Source organism: Notothenia rossii (assembly GCF_949606895.1).
Source record: "Notothenia rossii genome assembly, chromosome: 8".
Lineage (NCBI taxonomy): Eukaryota > Metazoa > Chordata > Actinopteri > Perciformes > Nototheniidae > Notothenia > Notothenia rossii.
This window is the reverse complement of record NC_136906.1, coordinates 77549686-77577301: the sequence shown is the minus strand read 5'-3', so window position 1 is coordinate 77577301 and position 27616 is coordinate 77549686. Positions and strand designations below refer to the sequence as shown.

The 27616-nt window shown below is 41.6% G+C and overlaps 4 protein-coding genes across 4 annotated transcripts; all 4 read right to left on the bottom strand.

The window, feature by feature from the left end:
• Positions 1 to 3430: 3430 nt before the first annotated feature.
• ttll2 (tubulin tyrosine ligase-like family, member 2) lies at positions 3431 to 7907 on the bottom strand (the record flags this gene model as incomplete). Its single annotated transcript, XM_079645328.1, has 3 exons — positions 3431 to 3933; positions 6003 to 7312; positions 7686 to 7907. 3 exons carry the CDS (start codon positions 7905 to 7907, stop codon positions 3633 to 3635), a joined length of 1833 nt encoding a protein of 610 aa, XP_079501454.1. The 3' UTR covers positions 3431 to 3632.
• A 1838-nt stretch (positions 7908 to 9745) lies between these two features.
• On the bottom strand, positions 9746 to 13567 carry LOC307016031 (hatching enzyme 1.2-like). Its single transcript, XM_079645079.1, has 12 exons — positions 13428 to 13567; positions 13286 to 13339; positions 13166 to 13201; positions 13028 to 13078; positions 12903 to 12935; positions 12775 to 12821; positions 11907 to 11976; positions 11707 to 11821; positions 10610 to 10782; positions 10232 to 10313; positions 9953 to 10074; positions 9746 to 9827 (listed from the first exon to the last, which is right to left on the bottom strand). The coding sequence occupies exons 1-12, from the start codon at positions 13459 to 13461 to the stop codon at positions 9778 to 9780; spliced, it is 867 nt and encodes a 288-aa protein (XP_079501205.1). The 5' UTR covers positions 13462 to 13567; the 3' UTR covers positions 9746 to 9777.
• Positions 13568 to 16281: 2714 nt separating this feature from the next.
• On the bottom strand, positions 16282 to 20327 carry LOC307016033 (hatching enzyme 1.2-like). Its single transcript, XM_079645081.1, has 12 exons — positions 20267 to 20327; positions 20107 to 20160; positions 19987 to 20022; positions 19849 to 19899; positions 19724 to 19756; positions 19597 to 19643; positions 18694 to 18763; positions 18494 to 18608; positions 17165 to 17337; positions 16768 to 16849; positions 16489 to 16610; positions 16282 to 16363 (listed from the first exon to the last, which is right to left on the bottom strand). The coding sequence occupies exons 1-12, from the start codon at positions 20298 to 20300 to the stop codon at positions 16314 to 16316; spliced, it is 867 nt and encodes a 288-aa protein (XP_079501207.1). The 5' UTR covers positions 20301 to 20327; the 3' UTR covers positions 16282 to 16313.
• A 2498-nt stretch (positions 20328 to 22825) lies between these two features.
• LOC307016029 (hatching enzyme 1.2-like) lies at positions 22826 to 26723 on the bottom strand. Its single transcript, XM_079645077.1, has 12 exons — positions 26606 to 26723; positions 26455 to 26508; positions 26336 to 26371; positions 26201 to 26251; positions 26076 to 26108; positions 25948 to 25994; positions 25093 to 25162; positions 24893 to 25007; positions 23685 to 23857; positions 23312 to 23393; positions 23033 to 23154; positions 22826 to 22907 (listed from the first exon to the last, which is right to left on the bottom strand). Exons 1-12 carry the CDS (start codon positions 26637 to 26639, stop codon positions 22858 to 22860), a joined length of 867 nt encoding a protein of 288 aa, XP_079501203.1. The 5' UTR covers positions 26640 to 26723; the 3' UTR covers positions 22826 to 22857.
• Positions 26724 to 27616: the final 893 nt, after the last annotated feature.

The window sequence follows — 27616 nt, the reverse complement described above, 5'->3', positions numbered from 1 at the left end:
TTTTACTGCCATATAGTATTTCATAACTGTTTTTCCTTTATTCTCTTATTTTTTTTAACTATAGTGATCATATGAAGGTGTGCCGTGGAAATAATCTTTTGAATAATTTGTGACCAAACCGTTTGAGACCCACTGAGATAACTTAGAGTAAAGTTAACTATCTAAACACTCAGAGAGTCCTTTAGCTCACCTGGGGGGTATACTACGAAGCAAGATTTTCGCTTAGCCGGCTAACTTCAGGGAAAACTCGGGGTTTCCGGTCCTAAGAAGCTGGTTCACTTTTTAGCGGGCTAGATCTCCATGGTGACTTATCCTGGAACCTAGTCTGTGCTCCAAAGCAGGATAGGTTCCAGGATAAGAGATCAACTCAGCGGAAGCACTGCCTGCTCAGAGCTCAGTGTGCGGAGGAAATACAGTTTAAACTGCCGTTGCAGGAAAGACGGCCGGCCAAAATCACCGACTGTGTGAACGTGAAAATGAATAGAACATCACCTCCCATCTTCAGAGCAATCTGACTATTATAACTATTATTATACTATTATGTTAAGAAAGCTTAATCAAATACCTGCCACAACATAAGTAACCGGATCAAAGTAACATTACGTAGCCTACAGTCCGCGGTACTGTGAGTGCAGACGTCGATGTGTCCCATTATCATTCATATCACATCATAATGTATCATATATCTCCTTATCTGAGTCAGCTGAGCCGTATCTGGCCGTGCAACACTCACAGTGTCACATACTGTATTCAGAAGTATTATTTTAAGCAACACATTAAGTTGACGAAACACTCGAGTCAAATGTAATTAAAGTCAGATCCACTCGTGTCTTAGACGGGGCAGTGATATCATAAACCTGTTAATGTACGCATTCAAACACTTGTTCTGTTACCAGCTGTATTCACCTTGCAGGTGCAGCTATGTGGCTTTTATCCTGGATACAGTGTTTAAGTCATGGATGTTTAAAATGTAACTTCTTCATATGTCTAATATTATAGTTGACTTTTCATTCAAGAAGTATGACGCTGCGCTGTCAGTATGCTTCTCCATGTTTGTGATTGGTCGAATGCTCCAGATACCACCCCTTTCATGTGAACGTGCACCTAACTAGATAGGACACGGCTGACTTGAGCGATCCACTTGATAACCCGCGTCGTAGTACAGTTTAGCGAGAGCGCGTATGTTTTGGATTAGGCCAACCGGCTAACTCAAACATATCCAGGTTAGGTTGAACCAGCTTCGTAGTACAGGCCTCTGAGCCTCTCAGTCTGTCAGGAGAGGACTCTCCTCCAGCTTGTTGTGGAACAAACAGCTCCTTATGTCCGTTGTGCAGCTAGCTAACCAGATGCTAACAACACGGTCCCTGCTGGTATATACAGGACTGTCTCAGAAAATTAGAATATTGTGATAAAGTTCTTTATTTTCTGTAATGCAATTAAAAAAACAAAAATGTCATACATTCTGGATTCATTACAAATCAACTGAAATATTGCAAGCCTTTTATTATTTTAATATTGCTGATTATGGCATACAGCTTAAGAAAACTCAAATATCCTATCTCTAAATATTACAATATCATGAAAAAGTATACTAGTAGGGTGTTCAACGAATCACTTGAATCGTCTAATTAACTCGAAACACCTGCAAGGGTTTCCTGAGCCTTGAAAAACACTCAGCTTGGTTCAGTAAACTAAATCACAAGTATGGGGAAGACTGCTGATCTGACTGCTGTCCAGAGGACCGTCATTGACACCCTCCATCAGGAGGGTAAGACACAAAAAGAAATTTCTCAAAGAGCAAGCTGTTCACAGAGTGCAGTTTCAAAGCACATCCACAAAAAGTCTGTTGGAAGGGGGAAATGTGGCAGGAAACGCTGCACAACCAAGAGAGATGACCGCAGCCTTAACAGCATTGTGAAGAAGAGTCGCTTCCAGAATTTGGGGGAGCTTCAAAGACAGTGGACTGAAGCTGGAGTCCAGGTATCAAAAGTCACTGTTCACAGACGTGTCCGGGAAATGGGCTACAATAGCCGTATTCCCATGGTCAAGCCACTTCTGAACTCAAGACAACGGAAGAGGCGTCTGACTTGGGCTAAGGAAAAGAAGCACTGGACAGTTGCACAGTGGTCCAAAGTCCTCTTTTCAGACGAAAGCAAGTTTTGTATTTCATTTGGAAGTCAAGGCGCCAGAGTCTGGAGAAAGGCTGGAGAGGAGCAAAATCCAAGTTGCTTGAAATGCAGTGTGAAGTTCCCACAGTCAGCGATGGTTTGGGGAGCCATGTCAGCTGCTGGTGTTGGTCCACTGTGTTTCATCAAGCCCAGAGTAAATGCAGCTGTGTACCAAGAGATTTTAGAGCACTACATGCTTCCGTCTGCTGAAAAGCTCTATGGAGATGAGGAATTCATTTTCCAGCATGATCTGGCACCTGCCCACAGTGCCAAAACCACCAGTAACTGGTGTACTGACCATGGCATTACTGTCCTCGATTGGCCTGCAAATTCCCCTGACCTGAACCCCATAGAGAATATGTGGGGTATTGTGAAGAAGAAGCTGAAAGACACCAGACCCAACAATGCTAATGAGCTAAAGGCCGCTATTGAAGCATCCTGGGCATCCATAACACCTCAGCAATGCCACAGGCTGATTGCCTCCATGCCACGCCGCATTGATGCAGTAATCCGTGCAAAAGGATTCCCAACCAAGTACTGAGTGCATTAATGGACATTTTCAAATGTTTGATTGTGTTTTGCTGTTATAAATCTTTTTTTTTTACTTGGTCTGAGGAACTATTCTAATTTTTTGAGATAGGATTATTGAGTTTTCTTAAGCTGTATGCCATAATCAGCAATATTAAAATAATAAAAGGCTTGCAATATTTCAGTTGATTTGTAATGAATCCAGAATGTATGACATTTTTGTTTTTTTAATTGCATTACAGAAAATAAAGAACTTTATCACAATATTCTAATTTTCTGAGACAGTCCTGTATGTGTCTCTCTCTCTCTCTCTGTGTGTGTGTGTGTGTGTGTGTGTGTGTGTGTGTGTGTGTGTGTGTGTGTGTGTGTGTGTGTGTGTGTGTGTGTGTGTGTGTGTGTGTGTGTGTGTGTGTGTGTGTGTGTGTGTGTGTCTCTCTCTCTCTGCTATTGCCACACACACACAGAGCCGAGCTTGAATAACACAAGCACACGTTTATTTCCATGCCACTCTCTGGTCTGGTGTCTTGCCTCTGTTGCATTCACTGAACACGGGAAATTACAGTACTGCCGTCCTCTCTTGTGTCATGATGAGGTTCACGTAAAGCACGGTTAATGTATTATATTATTGAGGGAGAATTATTCGGGGCTACAAAAAAAACATTCGGGGCTAAAGCCCCGGATGCCCAGGCCAGGCGAAGCCACTGGTAACCATCATGTGTGGAAAAAACTGTATTCAAGCTTTGTTTTAAGGGTACAGAGGAACATATTTCATACAAATAATGATATTTCATTATATTTCAGACAATTCATTACTTTGAACAGATGTTAGCAGAATTCCCGAACCATTCTTCCTGGGAAAAGTGATGTTTACATTTCCCTTTTCTTAGAAAGTAAGGAATCAAGCTTTGCATCAGTCTGAAAGAAAGAAATGCACCTCTAAAAAGGTTTAACACAATGACTGAGCAATGGAGGATCCTTCGGCCCCCACAACAGAGAATCAAAGTCTTCTTCACCATCTCTCTCCTCCTCTCGTCTCTTCAACTTCTTTCTTGAAGCCAGCTGAGCAGTGAGCTTGTGCAGCTCATGAATCACTTTTTTAACATCCAGTGTGTGCTGCGAGGCCGTCAGAGTGGCTGCGTTGAACGGGAACGTCCGGATAAAGTCTCCGACTCTGAGCGGAGGAACTTGTTGTCGGTTCAGTGCTGCCGGCCTCTCTTTTCTTACTCTCCGAATCCCACTGTGAAACAATCACAACACGTGTTTGTTATCTGAATGAATGGCTGGAATTGGGTCATTAATGTGGGAATGAAAACAAGAATCACACGACGATAATAATGACATACATTCCTGCATACTTGATCAAAAGGTCTTGGAACTGAGCTTGTATATATACACACTACATAGGAGCAGGACACACACATTTATTTTAGCTAGCCTCTTTTGTTGTTGTTGTTTTGTGTCACTTTTTTCTTGTTTATTTGTCATGTTGTGTCTTTTCCCTTTTCATAGTGGTCGTCAAGTTCTATTTCGTATATGACTTCGCCCTCTAAGGCTATCGCTATTGGGTAATCCCCCTGCGCACCCGCGCAGCACTGAAACACTTGTATTCCACGCCCACCCGCAAGGTGGGCCCCGCCCTCGGGCCTCCTTCCGGTATAAATAGGAAGGTGGCCCGGCAATCTGCTCCCTCTTTTCTTCAGCAAACCTCGGCAGTTACTGAAGCACAGAACCATTAAACATCATGAGCAACAACTGCGTCCGAGATTGTCCCTCATGTGGCTCAGGATATATCATGAGCTATGACCAGCACGCAAATGTGCGAATCCTGCCTGGGGCCAGAGCACGCGGACGCGGCTCTCAGCCAGCAGGTCGCTTGCTCACATTGTGCCCGTCTCCCATCAGCCGACAGGAAGCGAAGAGCGGACGCTCTAGCTGCTGCGGCCGACGAGGACGATTGGCCCGTCCAGGAGCACGTGGACGGCAGCATGTCCCTGGAGCCGAGTGCCGGGCAGGAGTCGGACGACTCCTACCCCGTCTCCCTCCAAGGTTCACCGTGCGGTTCTCCCCTCCTTCCTCTCCCCCAGACGGGGGAGACAGAGTCGGAGCAGGGGGCTGGTTTGGCGGCCGAGCATGCGGTCCCCTTCTCCGTCGCCACAGGACGGCGCCCTACGTTGAGCTCCCCCAGAGAGTATGTCGCCCGTCAGGCCGACCGGGTGCACCAGCGTGCCTTTCAGGCAGCGGCGAATATCAACGCGCTGCTCTCCAACTCGGTGGTGACACTGGTGGACCGAAAGGGCTGTGCGGGGGCCTCCACACGCTGCGTCTCACTCCAACTCTCATCATGAGGCGCGTACACGCTCAGGGGATGAGTGGAGGTGTGTGCAGTGCTGTCCACATGAGGCGTTATAACGGCGCTCATGGGTTTATTATGACCGTGTGTAGGAGGCGTATCTCGGACGGAGGAATGCTGCGAGCTCTGCAGGTTATTAACCGAGCTTAAAACCGGCAGGCTTCTGCAGCGAGCCCTGCTGTCTACTTAATCAACAGATTAGTGACAGCCGGCTTAATTACCGGCTCTGCTTCCTCGGAGGCTCTCGCGGAGCAGACCAGGAGAGAGACCCTGTCTCTGGGGTGGCGGGGGAGCGGAGACGTGGGACGGAGCCCCTGCAGCCGCCGAAGGGCGAGTCTGACGCCGAGGCGGTTGCTGTGGGCGTCTCTCCGCTTGCGGCCTCCTGTGGCCGACGTGGACGCCGCGGGCGTTGGTGCCGCTGTGGGCGCTCAGCAGGCTGGAGCCAGCTGACATGCTGGCGAATGCCGTCCGCCTGTTCCGCGGCCGTCTTCATGGACTCCACCATGGCGTGGAACTGGGGTCCTAACACATTTTGAGTCTTTGTAATAGGCTTAGTTGTTACTTTTTGGTCTGTAGTCATTTTGTGTGTGTGGTATATCATTGTGAGTCTCTTTGTGTCTTATTGTAACTGTTTCGTATCTCTTTATCTTGGTTTTGTCACTGTTGTAGTTGTTTTGGTCTTCAAAAAGGCTTCTGAACGTTTTAGGTGTTAATTTACCCCCTTTTCAAAGTCAATGTCAGTCTCTCTGTGTCTCCTTGCAGCCGTTGACATTTTGTTTTTGTGATTTTTTTTGTTTCTTTGTGGTAATTGTATTCTCTTTTTGGCTGGTATGCATCTCTTTGTTTATCTGAAGGTCAGGGGGAAGCATTTGTACTCAGTAATTCATACAAAAACAATGATTTTTTTCTATTTTTACAAACTCACAGACGAGTCGACACACTAGTATTGTATTTACCTGTAAATGTCTTGGAGCTTTTCACGTCTGAACCCAAGCCCCCTGTGTGGGATCTCTGCTAACGAAGAGGAAACGTCCGCCTCGGCTCCTGTTTCAGTGTCGTCGTAGTTTGTAACCTCAGACACACGAAGACTCCTGTTGTCTGTCAGCCACGGGGCACGATCTGACCACGTCTGTCTGCTCACCACTGACACGTCTGTTCTCAACTGTGGGCCGAGGATCAGGTTTAAGGTCCTGTCATCGGTGTCGGATTTGTTGGCTGTGACTACTTTGGATGCATACTTCTTGTCTAGGTGAAGAGGGGGAAGGTGTCTTTGGTAAACCGCTGCAAAAGCATGTTGTCTTTGGTTGATTTTTTCAGGGTGGTGATGAGTTTTTATCTTAGGGAGAGTCTGTAAAGATTGGTTTCTTCGCTTCTGATATTTGGTTTCTTTAAGCACGGGTATTGAAACAGGTGATGCGTGTTGAGCATGGATACAACGTTTGTGGTACCCTTGTCTCTGAAACGCCCTCTCTCTCAAGCTGTCAGTTAATGTATAATTCATCAAATCAATCAGATCGCCAATGAGCCCTCTCTTCACCGTGATATCAGCTTGGCAGTCCAGAGTCAGCGCGGGGCTGTAGTTCACCTCCAGAAGCCACGGTTTGAACTCTGCATCGATCAGGATGTCGAACCCCAACAGCTCCACGCAGTTCGGACAGGAAGGGACGGTGGGAGCGATGGTGAGGAGCGTCAGAGTCACGATGTTGTTGATCCTCTGCCACAAAAGGAGCTCGTTGATGTCTTGGCTCTGGAGGAAGTGCCTGAACTTGCTCATGGTCCACTTGCAGCCTCGGCCCACTCTCTCCTTCTCCGACTTGTAGAAGGGGCTGAACTTATTGATGCTGGTGTTGGTGAGATGAGCACACAGGTTGTGCAGAGATGACAGGTTGTACTTCTCGGTGGCAAAGCGCACCAGACCTTCCTGGTGAATGTAAACCGTGAGTGGATGGAAGCTCTTCACACAGACGTAGATCCTCAGGTCGAACTTGTAGCCGGAGACGAGCAGAGAGTTACTGATGTAGCGCTGTACGATCACAGGGCAGTCGTAGACTAACTCCCTCATATCCTCGAAGATGAAGATGCCTCGGCCTCTGGAGAGATCCACAGGCTTACAGATCCAATAGGCCGACGGTCCTCTGGTCACTTTGTTGTACTCAGACAGGAAGCGAGTGTAGTCGTTGGGCAGGATGAAGGCGGTGGGACTGAAGTCGTAGAGAGACGGACCGAACGTGGCTCTCATTCTCCTCAGGTTGCGTGCCAAACAGTCCTATCAAAGAAGGAGACATTTTAGATAGGGGTCATTTTAACTGTAAGAGGCCTTGTTAAGCTTTTTCTTGGAGTGTGTTGTATAGGTTGTTGTGCATGTAAATGGTCTACAAAGGCTTAGATCCCTATAATCTTTATAATAATAATTCCCATAATGCTGGGCAGTTTTATTTCTTCAGAAAGTACAGATTGCATTGGTTGAGATCTGGTACAAACTCCATAACCATAGTGAAAGTTGTGACACACCGTGTGACAAAAAGCACAAACAGTAACACTGATGATTCATGTATCGATGTATCATATATAATAGCACTAAAATCTCTCTGCATTCTTTTAAAACACACATTTAACACCACATTTCAGAGCGCCATCACCTTGCGCGTGATCCCGACAGTCTTGGGATGGTGGTTGAGGCGCTGCCATGGCATTAGGTTGAGATATTCTGAGTTGCGAAACGCAGATCCTCTCCAGTACAAGTTCCAGTCCTCTTCCTCCCGTTCCTCCTCATCATATTCCTCCCATCCTCGCTCCAAGAGCACCTCCCTCACCACCTCTGGACCTCGCTCATGGAGCCTGAACACCAGCGATGCCTCCATACAGCATGGTAAACTGTAGATTAACAGCAGATATATGGTAGATAAACAGAGGAGAAACGTGGAGCATATTATCAGAGAATTCTGACTTTATTTGGAGCAATGTGTGAAGTGAACTCATATCAGATCAAATCTCTCAAACAGTCTTTGACATTAAACACATTACAATGATTCAGTTTAAATCATTATCTCATGGGGTCCTTCATAAATAAGCATGAAATAATCTATTTATAAAAGTAGGAACCGAGACGCTACAACTTGTTTTAAATAATCCAGTAGTTGTCCGTGCACCAACAGACAGTAGCAGCTAATTTGACAAACTATTCAAAGCACCAGTTTGCCAACATGCTCACAAATATAGACTCCAAGTACAGAGACGCAAAGAGATTAAAAGAATACTAAAAAGGCCGAAAGCAATAATGTGGAGCCACGTACCGCTTTAAGAACATGCAGACTAACAGTTCGTCCCGCTGCTGGTCCCAGCACCTTGTGAGCGGTGGTAAATCTGAGATGCTAAATAAACCCGACACTTATACCCACCGGCACAAGAGAGGCAACAATGTGTCAGCACACTTACAAATACATGAGAACAACTTTTATTATCCTGAAAAAAGTCTGAAAGGATAGAAAAAGATCTGCATTTCACTTAAGATGAATACCTACAAACATAGTAAAGTTAACATCTTATAAACACAGATAAAGAAGCCGTTATATATAACTGGCTTGTCTACACTAATATTGAGACATTTAACATTTACGCTAGAATGTGTGAAGCAGGATCTTCCCATTACTACATCATAGTCTATCGTTTCTGGGAGGTAAATGAAGTGATAAGAAGCTGTTAATGAAGGGGTTCCCAAACCTTTTCAGCCCGCGACCCCCAAAATAACAGTGCTAGTGACTGGCGACCCCTGTCAACTGGGGCGGGGGGGGTAGTGAAACTCGCGGGAATATCTCCGCAATGGAGCGAGCTTGCATTTCACTTTCGATTGCATGATATAGCCTAGCGCAACACCTTCGTCACACACGTTGCCACTTGTTTGTAGCATTTTCAGGCGATTTGTAATCCATTCTAGAAAACGATGTGTTTTTAGGATTTCAAGAAGCGTATAGAACAAACAATGGATGTATTTTATGAACAATTATCCATGCTGGAAGTAGATTTAGATGGTTTAGGAGTGAGGAAGAGATTATTATCTAGTATATCCAATGAAGCATTGCATGAAGTCTGTTGATGATCAGAAGCTGTTGTTGGGGCTGCAAAAACTTTATTTAAAAAAAAAATTGTTTTGTAGGCAGACCGTGCAGGCCAGCCCGATGGTCAACAAGGTTCATGTTTTAATAGCATTTTTACAAAAAAAAGCCCAGGCCAGCCTAACATGTGAAACAATGGCTAACGGGTACAGTACACAGGCTGTGCTTTAGCTCCTCCTACAACACACACAATCAGAGCCTACTGTTAGCACTTCATTGTTTATTTGAATATATTGTGGCGATACCAACGAGGGTTAGAAAACGGTTTAAGGTACAACAAATGTTGGCATTTTAGCTGTGGATATTACTTACTTGGGTAAAAGAAAAAACATTAAGTGGCCTTTCCAGTAGTGACCCCAATTTGCTTTCAATTAGATTAATTGATCACATTTTCAAAAATATAAAAAAAAGGTTTTCAGAAGAAAGATGTTTTGATTTCAGTGTCTTTCAAAGATGAAGAAATTAAATACTTTAAAGTTGTTACTTCTGATCACAGAGCGGTATATTAACCATTATAAGAATAAATAAACAATATGCATTAGGGCTTGTAGGAATACGTTTTCAATAAAAGGAAAGAGCAAGCCGGGTAGGATTTTCAAAAACTTTATTATTCTCATGGTTAATGCCAGTTAACATCAGCGTGGCTCAGTGCGTCCCTCCTCCGCTCGTCTGAAAGAAGAAACATGTCTGAGTAAAGTTTGAATACTTTGCATGAACTGAAAACTGTACTTCAGTTTTGATTATGCATGCGTCTGTAATATATTTTGACAGTAGTGCAGTTGGTTAATCGTTACCACAGTGGTAGAGTGAGTTCAGCCTCAGTACATCCAGCTCACTGAGGTGTGACCTTTGACCTATCTGCACCCCGCTACTCTTCGACAACACCGTCGGACTCCCATCTTGACTGAAGTAATACCTGAAACAAAAGATCATTTACTAAATAGTTCTGTAGGATTATCACACACAGTTCATCCCAAGTTAGAATTCATTCATCCTGTATTGGTATCATTATTCATTTCTCTTTTTAAATGTTATGCAGGGGAAGGAATACACGAGGATGGGTTCAGACTTACTCTCCGTAGTGCATGATGGAGTTGAGGTCATACGGCAGGTTCTGAGTGTCTCCACCTTTCACCTTGAAGTAGTCTTGTTTCCCTTTTAAAAAAATCAAAATCAAAAATAAAAAAAATCAGGAATTGTTCATTACACCTCGATTTGTGCAGAACATTGAGTTGGTGTGTTCTAATCATCCTAAGCTACAACACCATTTTATTTTTTATTTCTGTGCCTTTAAGGATTTGTATCATCTAAAACAAAACATTAAAACCTTACAATGTACTTCTACATCGAATTGCCCCAAAAATACATACGCAGTTTAAATTATGTGAAATGGAAAAACTATTCATTGTGTTTTCTTAATACAGGATAACGTCTCCCAGCGAGGTGTTTACCTGGCATGATGTTGCTCCACTCCACAGAGATGTACTGGTCGCGGTCCCTGCGGTTGTGTTCGTGGTGCAGACCCAGAGCATGGATGATCTCATGGCAAACATTACCCACAGAGCACGAGGGGGCGTAGTGCACCGTCTGGGCTCCTCCTACACATCCAACGTAGGACGCACAGCTGCAGAGACAAGAAAAGGCATTTACTCTCCTACTTCTGGTAACATAAAGCCATGCAGAAAGAAACTTTTTTAAAACCAAATGTATCCACCACTTTGCACACGTGTTGCTGCAGTATAGAGAGGCGAAGTCCCTCCCCTTCCGGGGGACCTCCATGGGACCTTATTTCTGAAAAAGTATGTATTGAAGTCAATGGCGAGAGAAAGATTATCTTTCTATGATGTTTGTCAATTTAAAAAAACATTTTGCAAGTCGAGGTGAAGTATTAAAAGAGGTGAAAATCACTCCAAGTCTGGGCATGTTGAGAGCTGTGCACACACACACACACACACAAGGGGAGTTAGTCGGTTCCTAAGAGCCAGCATGCGGGACCGGGATTCTGGGATTTGCAGTTGCATATTTTTCATAGTCTTATATTTCAACAGTTTTACGACAAACTGACTTTTTTGACAAGGTAATTATTTATTAAGATTGAAAAACATCATATGTGTAATTCGTGGCACAATTCAAACGGGATCGAAAGATAATCTTTCTCTCCCCATTGACTTCAATACATACTTTTTCCGAAATAAGGTCCCATGGGTCGGAAGTAGATGGGCGGGGCTTCACCTCTCTATTCAAAGTAATACCCCGTCTCATTTCCAAAACAAATTGCAACTACTAAAACCCAAAATCATGCAGTAAATTGAGATTCATTTGCACAATTTTCACCCCAAGAAAATCCATCTTCCCAGTTATCATTGGAACTATATCCACTGGAGAAACTCCCTGAAATAAATAACCTTCAGTTGAGGCTATTTATACGAGAGCAACACTTGTATTTTAACTTTTAATACTTTAAAATATAAACTTAGAATAGATGTGAAATACCTCTAGACAAGAGAGAAATGATAATAGTTTTGGGTTGAATAGTAACATCTCTCACCCTTTGCTACTGCGGAACTCGATGTAGTTCAGCTCTGTGGTGTGAGGCGTGAAGCGAATGCAGGTGACGTCTGAGATCATCTTGAAGGCAGCGTGGATGTCAAACGCTCGATCAGCTGTCGGAATGAAAACATAACAGTTGCGAATCACTTGTTGCTAATGAATCAAACATTAGAGAGGCTTAATAAAGAATCCACCCACTGAGTTCCTGACTGATGGTGTACGGCATGGTGGCGTCCGACCACAGGTTCTGCACGGCATTCCTGTCCTCCTGAAAATATAAACAGCAACAACGGTTCGTTTTATCACCACACTTTCAACACTTCCATGGATTTATAAATCTGGTTGTTCATAGTCTTAAATTGACCAGTGTTAAGCCCAATTTCCATCAACAATTGCAGAATTTTGCAGACTTAAATTTTACAACTTAAAAAAGGTGGGGTATGTAATTTTGGAGAAACCAGCTCGAGTGCGCTAGAATTTGAAAATACGCAGCCGAAAAAAATCTGTCTCTTCCTTCAGACTTCCTTACAGAGCCCCTCCTCCAACACACACGATCGCCTACATGACCAATGAGGGCACGAGATAAGTTTGTGCACAGATGGAAGGCTGACAGGCAGGTAGGCCATCCAGTTATTTTAGCCGGGCCGGCTCAGATGATTGGTCGTGCTTTTTACAGCGCCACTGCTTCCACAGATGACATTTTGTAATGTTTATTGTCAAAGCATTTCATGGAATATAACAAAAAGTGTATCCAAAGTGAATTACCTACCCCACCTTTAACGTCATCCTGACTTTAAAAAAAAGCATTATTATTATTTGTAATAATTCTAAGAAGTAGTCGGGGAGGGGAGTAGTGGTGGCAAAGGTAGAAGTGGTATTAGTTTAAATATTTGTAGTTTAATGCATTTGTTTGATTAATTTCCCCTTCAATGCTTTCCCTTAGTGTACCAGCTCGCCCCTTGGTGCTCAGGAGTCTTTATTCTTTGTTTTGCAATAGTAAAAACAGTTGACCAGGAATGTCATTGAATCCTAAAGAAAAGTGGGAAATAAAAATGGTCCTTCTTACCGGGATCAAAATGTCTCCCTCTTGGACAATCATGTCATTTTGAAGCCCTACGACGTGGTAAAACGAGTCACTAACACATCATTGCATCCAAATACTATATTTGTTTTATACATGTATTCAAAGTTTACCTTCTAGAGTTTCTGAACTGGATCGCTGTGGCTCTAGCATTGCAACCAACACACACAGAGAAATCTGAGGGTTAAATCAAATCATTTTAAAACACGACATTCAATTCAATATCTGATAAACGTACCTGTTGCAGGATGAGTCATATTCTGGGTGCCATTTAAGGGAATGACACTACCTGTAAATTAAATATTGAGTGAAATATAGTTTAAAACAAATAAGAGATAAAAACAGAATGTTCAGTTTGTATAAAATTACAGTTTACCTTGTTTTTGCACATCTGACATCGTAGTAACATTGTCTACAAAAACAAGGAATTCCTCGTTAATAATTTCTATATTTGATGAAATGCTTTAAAAAAAACAATAATCAATTGAACACCAACCTGTTGCATGACTGGTATCCTCCTGTGTTGCATTTATAGGGACACCACCAACGACTGCATGAAAAGAAATAGTGAATAATCATTATTATTATTATTATTATTATTAGGCACAGTTTGTACTTTTTAATCCTTACATTCTTACCTGAAAGCATGCAGATGAAGATCAGAAGCCACATAGTGCAACACAGTTTCAACAAACTAACAAACTAGCTTCCTGACTGTCTCCTCAGCAGCTGTGATCACTTCACTGATTATAGGCTCTATATATAAGCATTCATCCTGACCTGTAGAGGGCGCTGCAGTGGTTTTAAAGGGGCTAACACAGTATGATATCTATTCATAATGTATCGGTGTTATTTTTAAGCTTTTTTTTTACATATATTGCGCAATGGGGACTAATTATTAGGGTGTAGGTTAACAATTTGCTCCCTAATATTTTTTGACTCATCGCTTTTACATAACATATTTATTTTTTCTTACCTTCTTTGCAAAGAACCTGGTATTTTCTGTTATTCATTACCTAAGTCACATGTGTCAAACTCAAGGCCCGGGGGCCAAATCAGGCCCTTGGTGGTTTTAATTTCGGCCCGCAGGATAATTTCTAATTACTATTAGATCTGGCCCCCCGGTATATTACACCTTCACTCCATCCTGAGGGTCTCCTCAGCTCAGAGCCTGAGCCCAAACATTGATGAACTTGCACCCAAGATGAGATGCCAAGTATCTGCTTGAACTAGCATCACAGAGCAGCAAGGCCGGATTAGTACCTCCAGGGGCCCCTGGGCACTGAGCACTCATGCCCCCCCAACCCACGTACCAACAAGTAACACCACGCCTACCCAATCCTACCAACATGACCAATATTTAGAATTTTCAGTCAATCTGGCATGTCAAATCGCACACCTATTTGTCAAAAGCAGGGACGGAGCCACATAGTTCAACCAAAGTAGGTCTTGCCGTTTGCCCTTTCATTCAAAAATCACAAGACAAAGATACAATGGATAAGATCTCAAGACAGTGTATGGCTCAAGAAGACCTCGGTAATATCACTCAAAACCTCAGAACAGCACCCCACTTAATGCCAACATATGACTGGCTGGCTGTACAAGTACACGAGGAGTTCTATTGGTCACAAACACCGCGAGTTACAAAAGTAAAATATGTAGTGAAATTGTGTGGTTGCTCAAGGGTGGGGCTGTGATTCGGCTATACACCTCCGCCGCGTAGTAATAAAGTTGAGCGCAAACTTAGTGAGACCTACAGGACAGAGACCTACAGTAATTTGACCCTATGGAAAAGCTGTTTTCTTTATGGCGAAGAGTGAGTGCCATTTAAAACAATGTATGATGAGAGAGGTTGTGCCCAGGTTGCCCATATGGTTAATCCGGCCTTGCAGAGCAGCACACTGAGTTTCCATGGATGTTTCCTTCTGCACCTTTTTTTCTTGAGACAACAGGGCATGTTTGGTTTTTTCTTTGCGGGAAATCGTTTTTTTTAAAAACTGTTGTTGGCCTGTGGAAAAAAGCAATCATAAGAAAAGCTGCTGATAGAGATATTGAGACATTTAACATTTATGCTAAAATATGTAAAGCAGGAACTTCCCATTTCTCAAATAAAAAACTTGTTTAGTCTTACCTTTGATTGCCAACTACATCATAGTCTATCGTTTCTGGGAGGTAAATGAAGTGATAAGAAGCTGTTAGTGCAGGGGTTCCCAAACTTTTCAGCCCGCGACCCCCAAAATAACATTGCTCGTGACTGGCGACCCCTGTCAACTGGGGCGGGGGGAGGGGTAGTGAAACTCGCGGGAATATCTCCGCAATGGAGCGAGCTTGCATTTCACTTTCGATTGCATGATATAGCCTAGCGCAACACCTTCGTCACACACGTTGCCACTTGTTTGTAGCATTTTCAGGCAATTTGTAATCCATTCTAGAAAACGATGTGTTTTTAGGATTTCGAGAAGCGTATAGAACAAACAATGGATGTATTTTATGAACAATTATCCATGCTGGAAGTAGATTTAGATGTGTTAGGAGTGAGGAAGAGATTATTATCTAGTATATCCAATGAAGCATTGCATGAAGTCTGTTGATGATCAGAGGCTGTTGTTGGGGCTGCAAAAACTTTATTTTAAAAAAAACTGTGTTTTGTAGGAAGACCGTGCAGGCCAGCCCGATGGTCAACAAGGTTCATGTTTTAATAGCATTTTTACAAAAAAAAGCCCAGGCCAGCCTAACATGAGAAACAATGGCTAACAGGTACAGTACACAGGCTGTGCTTTAGCTCCTCCTACAGCACACCCAATCAGAGCCTACTGTTAGCACTTCATTGTTTATTTGAATATATTGTGGCGATACCAACGAGGGTTAGAAAACTGTTTAAGGTACAACAAATGTTGGCATTTTAGCTGTGGATATTACTTACTTGGGTAAAAGAAAAAACATTAAGGGCAACTGTGGCTGTGAGGGAGTGTGGTCGTCTTTCAACCAGAAGGTTGTGGGTTCGATCCCAGCCCATGCAGTCAACATGTCGATGTATCCTTGGGCAAGATACTTAACCCTGAGTTGCTCCCGATGGCATGGCCAACGGTGTGTGAATGTGTGTGAATGTTAGGTCCTAGAGTAAGGTACACTGCTCTGTATGAATGGGTGTGAATGGGTGAATGACATGTAGTATGTAAAGCGCTTTGAGGGGTCTTAAAGACTGGATAAAGCGCTATATAAGTACAGTCCATTTACCATTTACCATTTCCAGTAGTGACCCCAATTTGCTTTCAATTAGATTAATTGATCACATTTTCAAAAATATAAAAAAAAGGTTTTCAGAAGAAAGATGTTTTGATTTCAGTGTCTTTAAAAGATGAAGAAATTAAATACTTTAAAAAGGTTACTTCTGATCACAGAGCAGTATATTAACCATTATACAAATAAATAAACAATATGCATTAGGGCTTGTAGGAATACGTTTTCAATAAAAGGAAAGAGCAAGCAGGGTAGGATTTTCAAAAACTTTATTACTCTCATGGTTAATGCCAGTTAACATCAGCGTGGCTCAGTGCGTCCCTCCTCCGCTCGTCTGAAAGAAGAAACATGTCTGAGTAAAGTTTGAATACTTTGCATGAACTGAAAACTGTACTTCAGTTTTGATTATGCATGCGTCTGTAATATATTTTGACTGTAGTGCAGTTGGTTAATCGTTACCACAGTGGTAGAGTGAGTTCAGCCTCAGTACACCCAGCTCACTGAGGTGTGACCTTTGACCTATCTGCACCCCGCTACTCTTCGACAACACCGTCGGACTGCCATCTTGACTGAAGTAATACCTGAAACAAAAGATCATTTACTAAATAGTTCTGTAGGATTATCACACACAGTTCATCCCAAGTTAGAATTCATTCATCCTGTATTGGTATCATTATTCATTTCTCTTTTTAAATGTTATGCAGGGGAAGGAATACACGAGGATGGGTTCAGACTTACTCTCCGTAGTGCATGATGGAGTTGAGGTCATACGGCAGGTTCTGAGTGTCTCCACCTTTCACCTTGAAGTTGTCTCGTTTCCCTTTTTAAAAAAAAAAAAAAAAAAAAAAAAAAAAAAAAAAAAAAAAAAAAAAATCAGGAATTATTCATTACACCTTGATTTTTGCAGAACATTGAGTTGGTGTGTTCTAATCACCCTAAGCTACAGCACCATTTTATGTTTTATTTCTGTGCCTTTAAGGATTTGTATCATCTAAAACAAAACATTAAAACCTTACAATGTACTTCTACATCGAATTGCCCCAAAAATACATACGCAGTTTAAAATATGTGAAATGGAAAAACTATTCATTGTGTTTTCTTAATACAGGATAACGTCTCCCAGCGAGGTGTTTACCTGGCATGATGTTGCTCCACTCCACAGAGATGTACTGGTCGCGGTCCCTGCGGTTGTGTTCGTGGTGCAGACCCAGAGCATGGATGATCTCATGGCAAACATTACCCACAGAGCACGAGGGGGCGTAGTGCACCGTCTGGGCTCCTCCTACACATCCAACGTAGGACGCACAGCTGCAGAGACAAGAAAAGGCATTTACTCTCCTACTTCTGGTAACATAAAGCCATGCAGAAAGAAACTTTTTTTAAACCAAATGTATCCACCACTTTGCACACGTGTTGCTGCAGTATAGAGAGGCGAAGTCCCTCCCCTTCCGGGGGACCTCCATGGGACCTTATTTCAGAAAAAGTATGTATTGAAGTCAATGGCGAGAGAAAGATTATCTTTCTATGATGTTTGTCAATTTAAAAGAACATTTTGCAAGTCAAAATTTTTTAAATGTCGTAAAACTGTGAAGTAACACTTTTGTGTGAAACCGCTCCATGAACTACATCTCTCGTCTCGCACCAAACACCAAGACGGCCGTCAGGTTGGCACATTTCACTTCTTTCTTTCAGAATGAGGTGAAAAGTATTAAAAGAGGTGAAAATCACTCCAAGTCTGGGCATGTTGAGAGCTGTACACACAAGGGCAGTTAGTCAGTTCCGTAAGAGCCAGCATGCGGGACCGGGACTCTGGGATTTGCAGTTGCATATTTTTCATAGTCTTATATTTCAACAGTTTTATGACAAACTGACTTTTTTGACAAGGTTATTATTTATTAAGATTGAAAATCATCATATGTGTAATTTGTGGCACAATTCAAACGGGATCGAAAGATAATCTTTCTCTCCCCATTGACTTCAATACATACTTTTTCCGAAATAAGGTCCAATGGGTCGGAAGTAGATGGGCGGGACTTCACCTCTCCATTCAAAGTAATACCCTGTCCCATTTCCAAAACAAATTGGCACTACTAAAACCCAAAATCATGCAGTCAATTGAGATTCATTTGCACAATTTTCACCCGAAGAAAATCTATCTTCCCAGTTATCATTGGAACTATATCCACTGGAGAAACTCCCTGAAATAAATAACCTTCAGTTGAGGCTATTTATACGAGAGCAACACTTGTATTTTAACTTTTAATACTTTAAAAACAAAACAGAAGAGTTGGCCTGTTTATTTGAAAAGAAAAATATATATTTAAGGTTTTGACAAGAGTTATGTTACTACAAGATAGTTATGAGTGTCGACACAAATCAAAATATAAACTTAGAATAGATGTGAAATACCTCTAGACAAGAGAGAAATGATAATAGTTTTGGGTTGAATAGTAACATCTCTCACCCTTTGCTACTGCGGAACTCGATGTAGTTCAGCTCTGTGGTGTGAGGCGTGAAGCGAATGCAGGTGACGTCTGAGATCATCTTGAAGGCAGCGTAGATGTCAAACGCTCGATCAGCTGTCGGAATGAAAACATAACAGTTGCTAATCACTTGTTGCTAATGAATCAAACATTAGAGAGGCTTAATAAAGAATCCACCCACTGAGTTCCTGACTGATGGTGTACGGCATGGTGGCGTCCGACCACAGGTTCTGCACGGCATTCCTGTCCTCCTGAAAATATAAAAAGCAACAACGGTTCGTTTTATCACCACACTTTCAACACTTCCATGGATTTATAAATCTGGTTGTTCATAGTCTTAAATTGACCAGTGTTAAGCCCAATTTCCATCAACAATTGCAGAATTGTTTAGATTTAGTTTTACAACTTAAAAAGGTTTGGTATGTAATATTGGAGAAACAAGCTCGAATGCGCTAGAATTTGAAAGTACGCAGCCGAAAAAAATCTGCCTCTTCCTTCAGACTTCCTTCCAGAGCCCCTCCTCCAACACACATGAACGCGCGTATGACCAATGAGGGCACGAGATAAGTTTGTGCACAGATGGAAGGCTGACAGGCAGGTAGGCCATCCAGTTATTTTAGCCGGGCCGGCTCAGATGATTGGTCGTGCTTTTTACAGCGCCACTGCTTCCACAGATGACATTTTGTAATGTGTTTATTGTCAAAGCATTTAATGTATTCATTGCTATCGGGATGTTAAGAGCATTCCATGGAATATAACAAGTGTTTCTGAAGAGAATTACCTACCCCACCTTTAACTTCTTCCTGACTTAAAAAAAGCATTATTATTATTATTAGTAATAATTCTAAGAAGTAGTCGGGGAGGGGAGTAGTGGTGGCAAAGGTAGAAGTGGCATTAGTTTTAATATTTGTAGTTTAATGCATTTGTTTTATTAAATTTCCCCTTCAATTCTTTCCCTTAGTGTGCCAGCTCGCCCCTTGGTGCTCAGGAGTCTTTATTCTTTGTTTTGCAATAGTAAAAACAGTTGGCCAGGAATGTCATTGCATCCTAAAGAAAAGTGGGAAATAAAAATTGTCCTTCTTACCGGGATCAAAATGTCTCCCTCTTGGACAATCATGTCATCTTGAAGCCCTACGACGTGGTAAAACTAGTCACTGCACATTGCTTTTATGAAATACTATATTTGTTTTATACATGTATTCAAAGTTTACCTTCTAGAGTTTCTGAACTGGATCGCTGTGGCTCTAGCATTGCAACCAACACACACAGAGAAATCTGAGGGTTAAATCAAATCAGTTTAAAACAAGACATTCAATTCAATATCTGATAAACGTACCTGTTGCAGGATGAGTCATATTCTGGGTGCCATTTAAGGGAATGACACTACCTGTAAATTAAATATTGAGTGAAATATAGTTTAAAACAAATAAGAGATAAAAACAGAATGTTCAGTTTGTATAAAATTACAGTTTACCTTGTTTTTGCACATCTGACATCGTAGTAACATTGTCTACAAAAACAAGGAATTCCTCGTTAATAATTTCTATATTTGATGAAATGCTTTAAAAAAAACAATAATCAATTGAACACCAACCTGTTGCATTACTGGTATCCTCCTGTGTTGCATTTATAGGGACACCACCAACGACTGCATGAAAAGAAATAGTGAATAATCATTATTATTATTATTATTATTATTATTATTATTATTATTATTAGGCACAGTTTGTACTTTTGAATGCTTAAATTCTTACCTGAAAGCATGCAGATGAAGACCAGAAACCACATAGTGCAACACAGTTTCAACAAACTAACAAACTAACAAACTAGCTTCCTGACTGTCTCCTCAGCAGCTGTGATCACTTCACTGATTATAGGCTCTATATATAAGCATTCAGCCTGACCTGTAGAGGGCGCTGCAGTGGTTTTAAAGGGGCTAACACAGTATGATATCTATTCATAATGTATCGGTGTTATTTTTAAGCTTTTTTTTTTACATATATTGCGCAATGGGGACTAATTATTAGGGTGTAGGTTAACAATTTGCTCCCTAATATTTTTTAACTCATCGCTTTTACATAACATATTTATTTTTTCTTACCTTCTTTGCAAAGAACCTGGTATTTTCTGTTATTCATTACCTAAGTCACATGTGTCAAACTCAAGGCCCGGGGGCCAAATCAGGCCCTTGGTGGTTTTAATTTCGGCCCGCAGGATAATTTCTAATTACTATTAGATCTGGCCCCCCGGTATATTACACCTTCACTCCATCCTGAGGGTCTCCTCAGCTCAGAGCCTGAGCCCAAACATTGATGAACTTGCACCCAAGATGAGATGCCAAGTATCTGCTTGAACTAGCATCACAGAGCAGCAAGGCCGGATTAGTACCTCCAGGGGCCCCTGGGCACTGAGCACTCATGCCCCCCCAACCCACGTACCAACAAGTAACACCACGCCTACCCAATCCTAGCAACATGACCAATATTTAGAATTTTCAGTCAATCTGGCATGTCAAATCGCACACCTATTTGTCAAAAGCAGGGACGGAGCCACATAGTTCAACCAAAGTAGGTCTAGCCTTTTGCCCTTTCAGTCAAAAATCACAAGACAAAGATACAATGGATAAGATCTCAAGACAGTGTATGGCTCAAGAAGACCTCGGTAATATCACTCAAAACCTCAGAACAGCACCCCACTTAATGCCAACATATGACTGGCTGGCTGTACAAGTACACGAGGAGTTATATTGGTCACAAACACAGAGAGTTACAAAAGTAAAATATGTAGTGAAATTGTGTGGTTGCTCAAGGGTGGGGCTGTGATTCGGCTATACACCTCCGCCGCGTAGTAATAAAGTTGAGCGCAAACATAGTGAGACCTACAGGACAGAGACCTACAGTAATTTGACCCTATGGAAAAGCTGTTTTATTTATGGCGAAGAGTGAGTGCCATTTAAAACAATGTATGATGAGAGAGGTTGTGCCCAGGTTGCCCATATGGTTAATCCGGCCTTGCAGAGCAGCACACCGAGTTTCCATGGATGTTTCCTTCTGCACCTTTTTTTTTTGAGACAACAGGGCATGTTTGGTTTTTTCTTTGCGGGAAATAGTTTTTTTTTAAAACTGTTGTTGGCCTGTGGAAAAAAGCAATCATAAGAAAAGCTGCTGATAGAGATATTGAGACATTTAAGCTAAAATATGTAAAGCAGGAACTTCCCATTTCTCAAATACAAAACTTGTTTAGTCTTACCTTTGATTGCCAACTACATCATAGTCTATCGTTTCTGGGAGGTAAATGAAGTGATAAGAAGCTGTTAGTGCAGGGGTTCCCAAACTTTTCAGCCCGCGACCCCCAAAATAACATTGCTCGTGACTGGCGACCCCTGTCAACTGGGGCGGGGGGAGGGGTAGTGAAACTCGCGGGAATATCTCCGCAATGGAGCGAGCTTGCATTCCACTTTCGATTGCATGATATAGCCTAGCGCAACACCTTCGTCACACACGTTGCCACTTGTTTGTAGCATTTTCAGGCGATTTGTAATCCATTCTAGAAAACGATGTGTTTTTAGGATTTCGAGAAGCGTATAGAACAAACAATGGATGTATTTTATGAACAATTATCCATGCTGGAAGTAGATTTAGGAGTGAGAAAGAGATCTAGTATATGCATCCAATGAAGCATTGCATGAAGTCTGTTGATGATCAGACGCTGTTGTTGGGGCTGCAAAAACTTTATTTAAAAAAAAACTGTGTTTTGTAGGCAGACCGTGCAGGCCAGCCCGATGGTCAACAAGCTTCATGTTTTAATAGCATTTTTACAAAAAAAAGCCCAGGCCAGCCTAACATGTGAAACAATGGCTAACGGGTACAGTACACAGGCTGTGCTTTAGCTCCTCCTACAACACACACACAATCAGAGCCTACTGTTAGCACTTCATTGTTTATTTGAATATATTGTGGCGATACCAACGAGGGTTAGAAAACAGTTTAAGGTACAACAAATGTTGGCATTTTAGCTGTGGATATTACTTACTTGGGTAAAAGAAAAAACATTAAGTGGCCTTTCCAGTAGTGACCCCAATTTGCTTTCAATTAGATTAATTGATCACATTTTCAAAAATATAAAATAAGGTTTTCATAAGAAAGATGTTGATGTTTTGATTTCAGTGTCTTTCAAAGATGAAGAAATTAAATACTTTAAAGTTGTTACTTCTGATCACAGAGCGGTATATTAACCATTATACAAATAAATAAACAATATGCATTAGGGCTTGTAGGAATTACATTTTCAATAAAAGGAAAGAGCAAGCAGGGTAGGATTTTCAAAAACTTTATTACTCTCATGGTTAATGCCAGTTAACATCAGCGTGGCTCAGTGCGTCCCTCCTCCGCTCGTCTGAAAGAAGAAACATGTCTGAGTAAAGTTTGAATACTTTGCATGAACTGAAAACTGTACTTCAGTTTTGATTATGCATGCGTCTGTAATATATTTTGACAGTAGTGCAGTTGGTTAGTCGTTACCACAGTGGTAGAGTGAGTTCAGCCTCAGTACATCCAGCTCACTGAGGTGTGACCTTTGACCTATCTGCACCCCGCTACTCTTCGACAACACCGTCGGACTGCCATCTTGACTGAAGTAATACCTGAAACAAAAGATCATTTACTAAATAGTTCTGTAGGATTATCACACACAGTTCATCCCAAGTTAGAATTCATTCATCCTGTATTGGTATCATTATTCATTTCTCTTTTTAAATGTTATGCAGGGGAAGGAATACACGAGGATGGGTTCAGACTTACTCTCCGTAGTGCATGATGGAGTTGAGGTCATACGGCAGGTTCTGAGTGTCTCCACCTTTCACCTTGAAGTTGTCTTGTTTCCCTTTTTAAAAGAAACAAAAACAAATAAAATCAGGAATTGTTCATTACACCTTGATTTTTGCAGAACATTGAGTTGGTGTGTTCTAATCAGCCTAAGCTACAGCACCATTTTATGTTTTATTTCTGTGCCTTTAAGGATTTGTATCATCTAAAACAAAACATTAAAACCTTACAATGTACTTCTACATCGAATTGCCCCAAAAATACATACTCAGTTTAAAATATGCGAAATGGAAAAACTATTCATTGTGTTTTCTTAATACAGGATAACATCTCCCAGCGAGGTGTTTACCTGGTATGATGTTGCTCCACTCCACAGAGATGTACTGGTCGCGGTCCCTGCGGTTGTGTTCGTGGTGCAGACCCAGAGCATGGATGATCTCATGGCAAACATTACCCACAGAGCACGAGGGGGCGTAGTGCACCGTCTGGGCTCCTCCTACACATCCAACGTAGGACGCACAGCTGCAGAGACAAGAAAAGGCATTTACTCTCCTACTTCTGGTAACATAAAGCCATGCAGAAAGAAACTTTTAAAACCAAATGTATCCACCACTTTGCACACGTGTTGCTGCAGTATAGAGAGGCGAAGTCCCTCCCCTTCCGGGGGACCTCCATGGGACCTTATTTCAGAAAAAGTATGTATTTAAGTCAATGGCGAGAGAAAGATTATCTTTCGATGATGTTTGTCAATTTAAAAAAACATTTTGCAAGTCGAGGTGAAAAGTATTAAAAGAGGTGAAAATCACTCCAAGTCTGGGCATGTTGAGAGCTGTACATACATACACACACACACACACACACACGGGGGGAGTTAGTCAGTTCCTAAGAGCCAGCATGCGGGACCGGGATTTGCAGTTGCGTATTTTTCATAGTCTTATATTTCAACAGTTTTACGACAAACTGACTTTTTTGACAAGGTAATTATTTATTAAGATTGACAAACATCATATGTGTAATTCGTGGCACAATTCAAACGGGATCGAAAGATAATCTTTCTCTCCCCATTGACTTCAATACATACTTTTTCCGAAATAAGGTCCCATGGGTCGGAAGTAGATGGGCGGGGCTTCACCTCTCTATTCAAAGTAATACCCCGTCCCATTTCCAAAACAAATTGCAACTACTAAAACCCAAAATCATGCAGTAAATTGAGATTTATTTGCACAATTTTCACCCCAAGAAAATCTATCTTCCCAGTTATCATTGGAACTATATCCACTGGAGAAACTCCCTGAAATAAATAACCTTCAGTTGAGGCTATTTATACGAGAGCAACACTTGTATTTTAACTTTTAATACTTTAAAAACAAAAAAGAAGAGTTGGCCTGTTTATGTGAAAAGAAACAAATATATTTAAGGTTTTGACAAGAGTTATGTTACTACAAGATAGTTATGAGTGTCGACACAAATCAAAATATAAACCTAGAATCGATGTGAAATACCTCTAGACAAGAGAGAAATGATAATAGTTTTGGGTTGAATAGTAACATCTCTCACCCTTTGCTACTGCGGAACTCGATGTAGTTCAGCTCTGTGGTGTGAGGCGTGAAGCGAATGCAGGTGACGTCTGAGATCATCTTGAAGGCAGCGTAGATGTCAAACGCTCGATCAGCTGTCGGAATGAAAACATAACAGTTGCTAATCACTTGTTGCTAATGAATCAAACATTAGAGAGGCTTAATAAAGAATCCACCCACTGAGTTCCTGACTGATGGTGTACGGCATGGTGGCGTCCGACCACAGGTTCTGCACGGCATTCCTGTCCTCCTGAAAATATAAAAAGCAACAACGGTTCGTTTTATCACCACACTTTCAACACTTCCATGGATTTATAAATCTGGTTGTTCATAGTCTTAAATTGACCAGTTTTGAGCCCAATTTCCATCAACAATTGCAGAATTTTTTAGACTTAGTTTTACAACTTAAAAAGGTGGGGTATGTAATTTTGGAAAACCAGCTCGAATGCGCTAGAATTTGAAAGTACGCAGCCGAAAAAAATCTGCCTCTTCCTTCAGACTTCCTTACAGAGCCCCTCCTGCAACACACATGAACCAATGAGGGCACGAGATAAGTTTGTGCACAGATGGAAGGCTGACAGGCAGGTAGGCCATCCAGTTACTTTAGCCGGGCCGGCTCAGATGATTGGTCGTGCTTTTTACAGCGACACTGCTTCCACAGATGACATTTTGTAATGTTTATTGTCAAAGCATTTCATGGAATATAACAAAAAGTGTATCCGAAGAGAATTACCTACCCCACCTTTAACGTCATCCTGACTTTAAAAAAAAGCATTATTATTATTAGTAATAATTCTAAGAAGTAGTCGGGGAGGGGAGTAGTGGTGGCAAAGGTAGAAGTGGTATTAGTTTAAATATTTGTAGTTTAATGCATTTGTCTTATTAAATTTCCCCTTCAATTCTTTCCCTTAGTGTGCCAGCTCACCCCTTGATGCTCAGGAGTCTTTATTCTTTGTTTTGCAATAGTAAAAACAGTTGGCCAGGAATGTCATTGCATCCTAAAGAAAAGTGGGAAATAAAAGTTTTCCTTCTTACCGGGATCAAAATGTCTCCCTCTTGGACAATCATGTCATCTTGAAGCCCTACGACGTGGTAAAACGAGTCACTAACACATCATTGCATCCAAATACTATATTTGTTTTAAACATTTATTCAAAGTTTACCTTCTAGAGTTTCTGAACTGGATCGCTGTGGCTCTAGCATTGCAACCAACACACACAGAGAAATCTGAGGGTTAAATCAAATCAGTTTAAAACAAGACATTCAATTCAATATCTGATAAACGTACCTGTTGCAGGATGAGTCATATTCTGGGTGCCATTTAAGGGAATGACACTACCTGTAAATTAAATTGAGTGAAATATAGTTTAAAACAAATAGAGATAAAAACAGAATGTTCAGTTTGTATAAAATTACAGTTTACCTTGTTTTTGCACATCTGACATCGTAGTAACATTGTCTACAAAAACAAGGAATTCCTCATTAATGATTTCTATATTTGATCAAATGCTTTAAAAGAACAATAATCAGTTGAACACCAACCTGTTGCATGACTGGTATCCTCCTGTGTTGCATTTATAGGGACACCACCTACGACTGCATGAAAAGAAAGAGTGAATAATCATTATTATTATTATTATTATTATTATTATTATTAGGCACAGTTTGTACTTTTTAATCCTTAAATTCTTACCTGAAAGCATGCAGATGAAGACTAGAAGCCACATAGTGCAACACAGTTTCAACAAACTAACAAACTAGCTTCCTGACTGTCTCCTCAGCAGCTGTGATCACTTCACTGATTATAGGCTCTATATATAAGCAGTCAGCCTGACCTGTAGAGGGCGCTGCAGTGGTTTTAAAGGGGCTAACACAGTATGATATCTATTCATAATGTATTGGTGTTATTTTTAGGCTTTTTCTTGACATATATTGTGAAATAGGGACTAATTATTAGGGTGTAGGTTAACAATTTGCTCCCTAATATTTTTTGACTCATCACTTTTACATAACATATTTATTTTTTCTTACCTTCTTTGCAAATAACCTGGTATTTTCTGTTATTCATTACCTAAGTCACATGTGTCAAACTCAAGGCCCGGGGGGCAAATCAGGCCCTTGGTGGTTTTAATTTCGGCCCGCAGGATAATTTCTAATTACTATTAGATCTGGCCCCCCGGTATATTGCACCTTCACTCCATCCTGAGGGTCTCATCAGCTCAGAGCCTGAGCCCAAACATTGATGAACTTGCACCCAAGATGAGATGCCAAGTATCTGCTTGAACTAGCATCACAGAGCAGCAAGGCCGGATTAGTACCTCCAGGGGCCCCTGGGCACTGAGCACTCATGCCCCCCCAACCCACTTACCAACAAGTAACACCACGCCTACCCAATCCTACCAACATGACCAATATTTAGAATTTTCAGTCAATCTGGCATGTCAAATCGCACACCTATTTGTCAAAAGCAGGGACGGAGCCACATAGTTCAACCAAAGTAGGTCTAGCCTTTTGCCCTTTCAGTCAAAAATCACAAGACAAAGATACAATGGATAAGATCTCAAGACAGTGTATGGCTCAAGAAGACCTCGGTAATATCACTCAAAACCTCAGAACAGCACCCCACTTAATGCCAACATATGACTGGCTGGCTGTACAAGTACACGAGGAGTTATATTGGTCACAAACACCGAGAGTTACAAAA

Coding starts and splice junctions, on each gene's coding strand:
- LOC307016031 (XM_079645079.1), bottom strand. CDS start 13,461: ATGTGGCTTCTGATCTTCATCTGCATGCTTTCAG. Junction 10,783..11,706: donor GAGTTCCGCAGTAGCAAAGG/GTGAGAGATGTT, acceptor TTGTCTCTGCAG/CTGTGCGTCCTACGTTGGAT. Junction 9,828..9,952: donor GAACTCACTCTACCACTGTG/GTAACGATTAAC, acceptor TTCTTCTTTCAG/ACGAGCGGAGGAGGGACGCA.
- LOC307016033 (XM_079645081.1), bottom strand. CDS start 20,300: ATGTGGTTTCTGGTCTTCATCTGCATGCTTTCAG. Junction 19,644..19,723: donor CAGTTCAGAAACTCTAGAAG/GTAAACTTTGAA, acceptor ACCACGTCGTAG/GGCTTCAAGATGACATGATT. Junction 16,611..16,767: donor TCCATCATGCACTACGGAGA/GTAAGTCTGAAC, acceptor CTTTTGTTTCAG/GTATTACTTCAGTCAAGATG.
- LOC307016029 (XM_079645077.1), bottom strand. CDS start 26,639: ATGTGGCTTCTAGTCTTCATCTGCATGCTTTCAG. Junction 26,252..26,335: donor GTCAGATGTGCAAAAACAAG/GTAAACTGTAAT, acceptor TTTAATTTACAG/GTAGTGTCATTCCCTTAAAT. Junction 25,995..26,075: donor CAGTTCAGAAACTCTAGAAG/GTAAACTTTGAA, acceptor ACCACGTCGTAG/GGCTTCAAGATGACATGATT.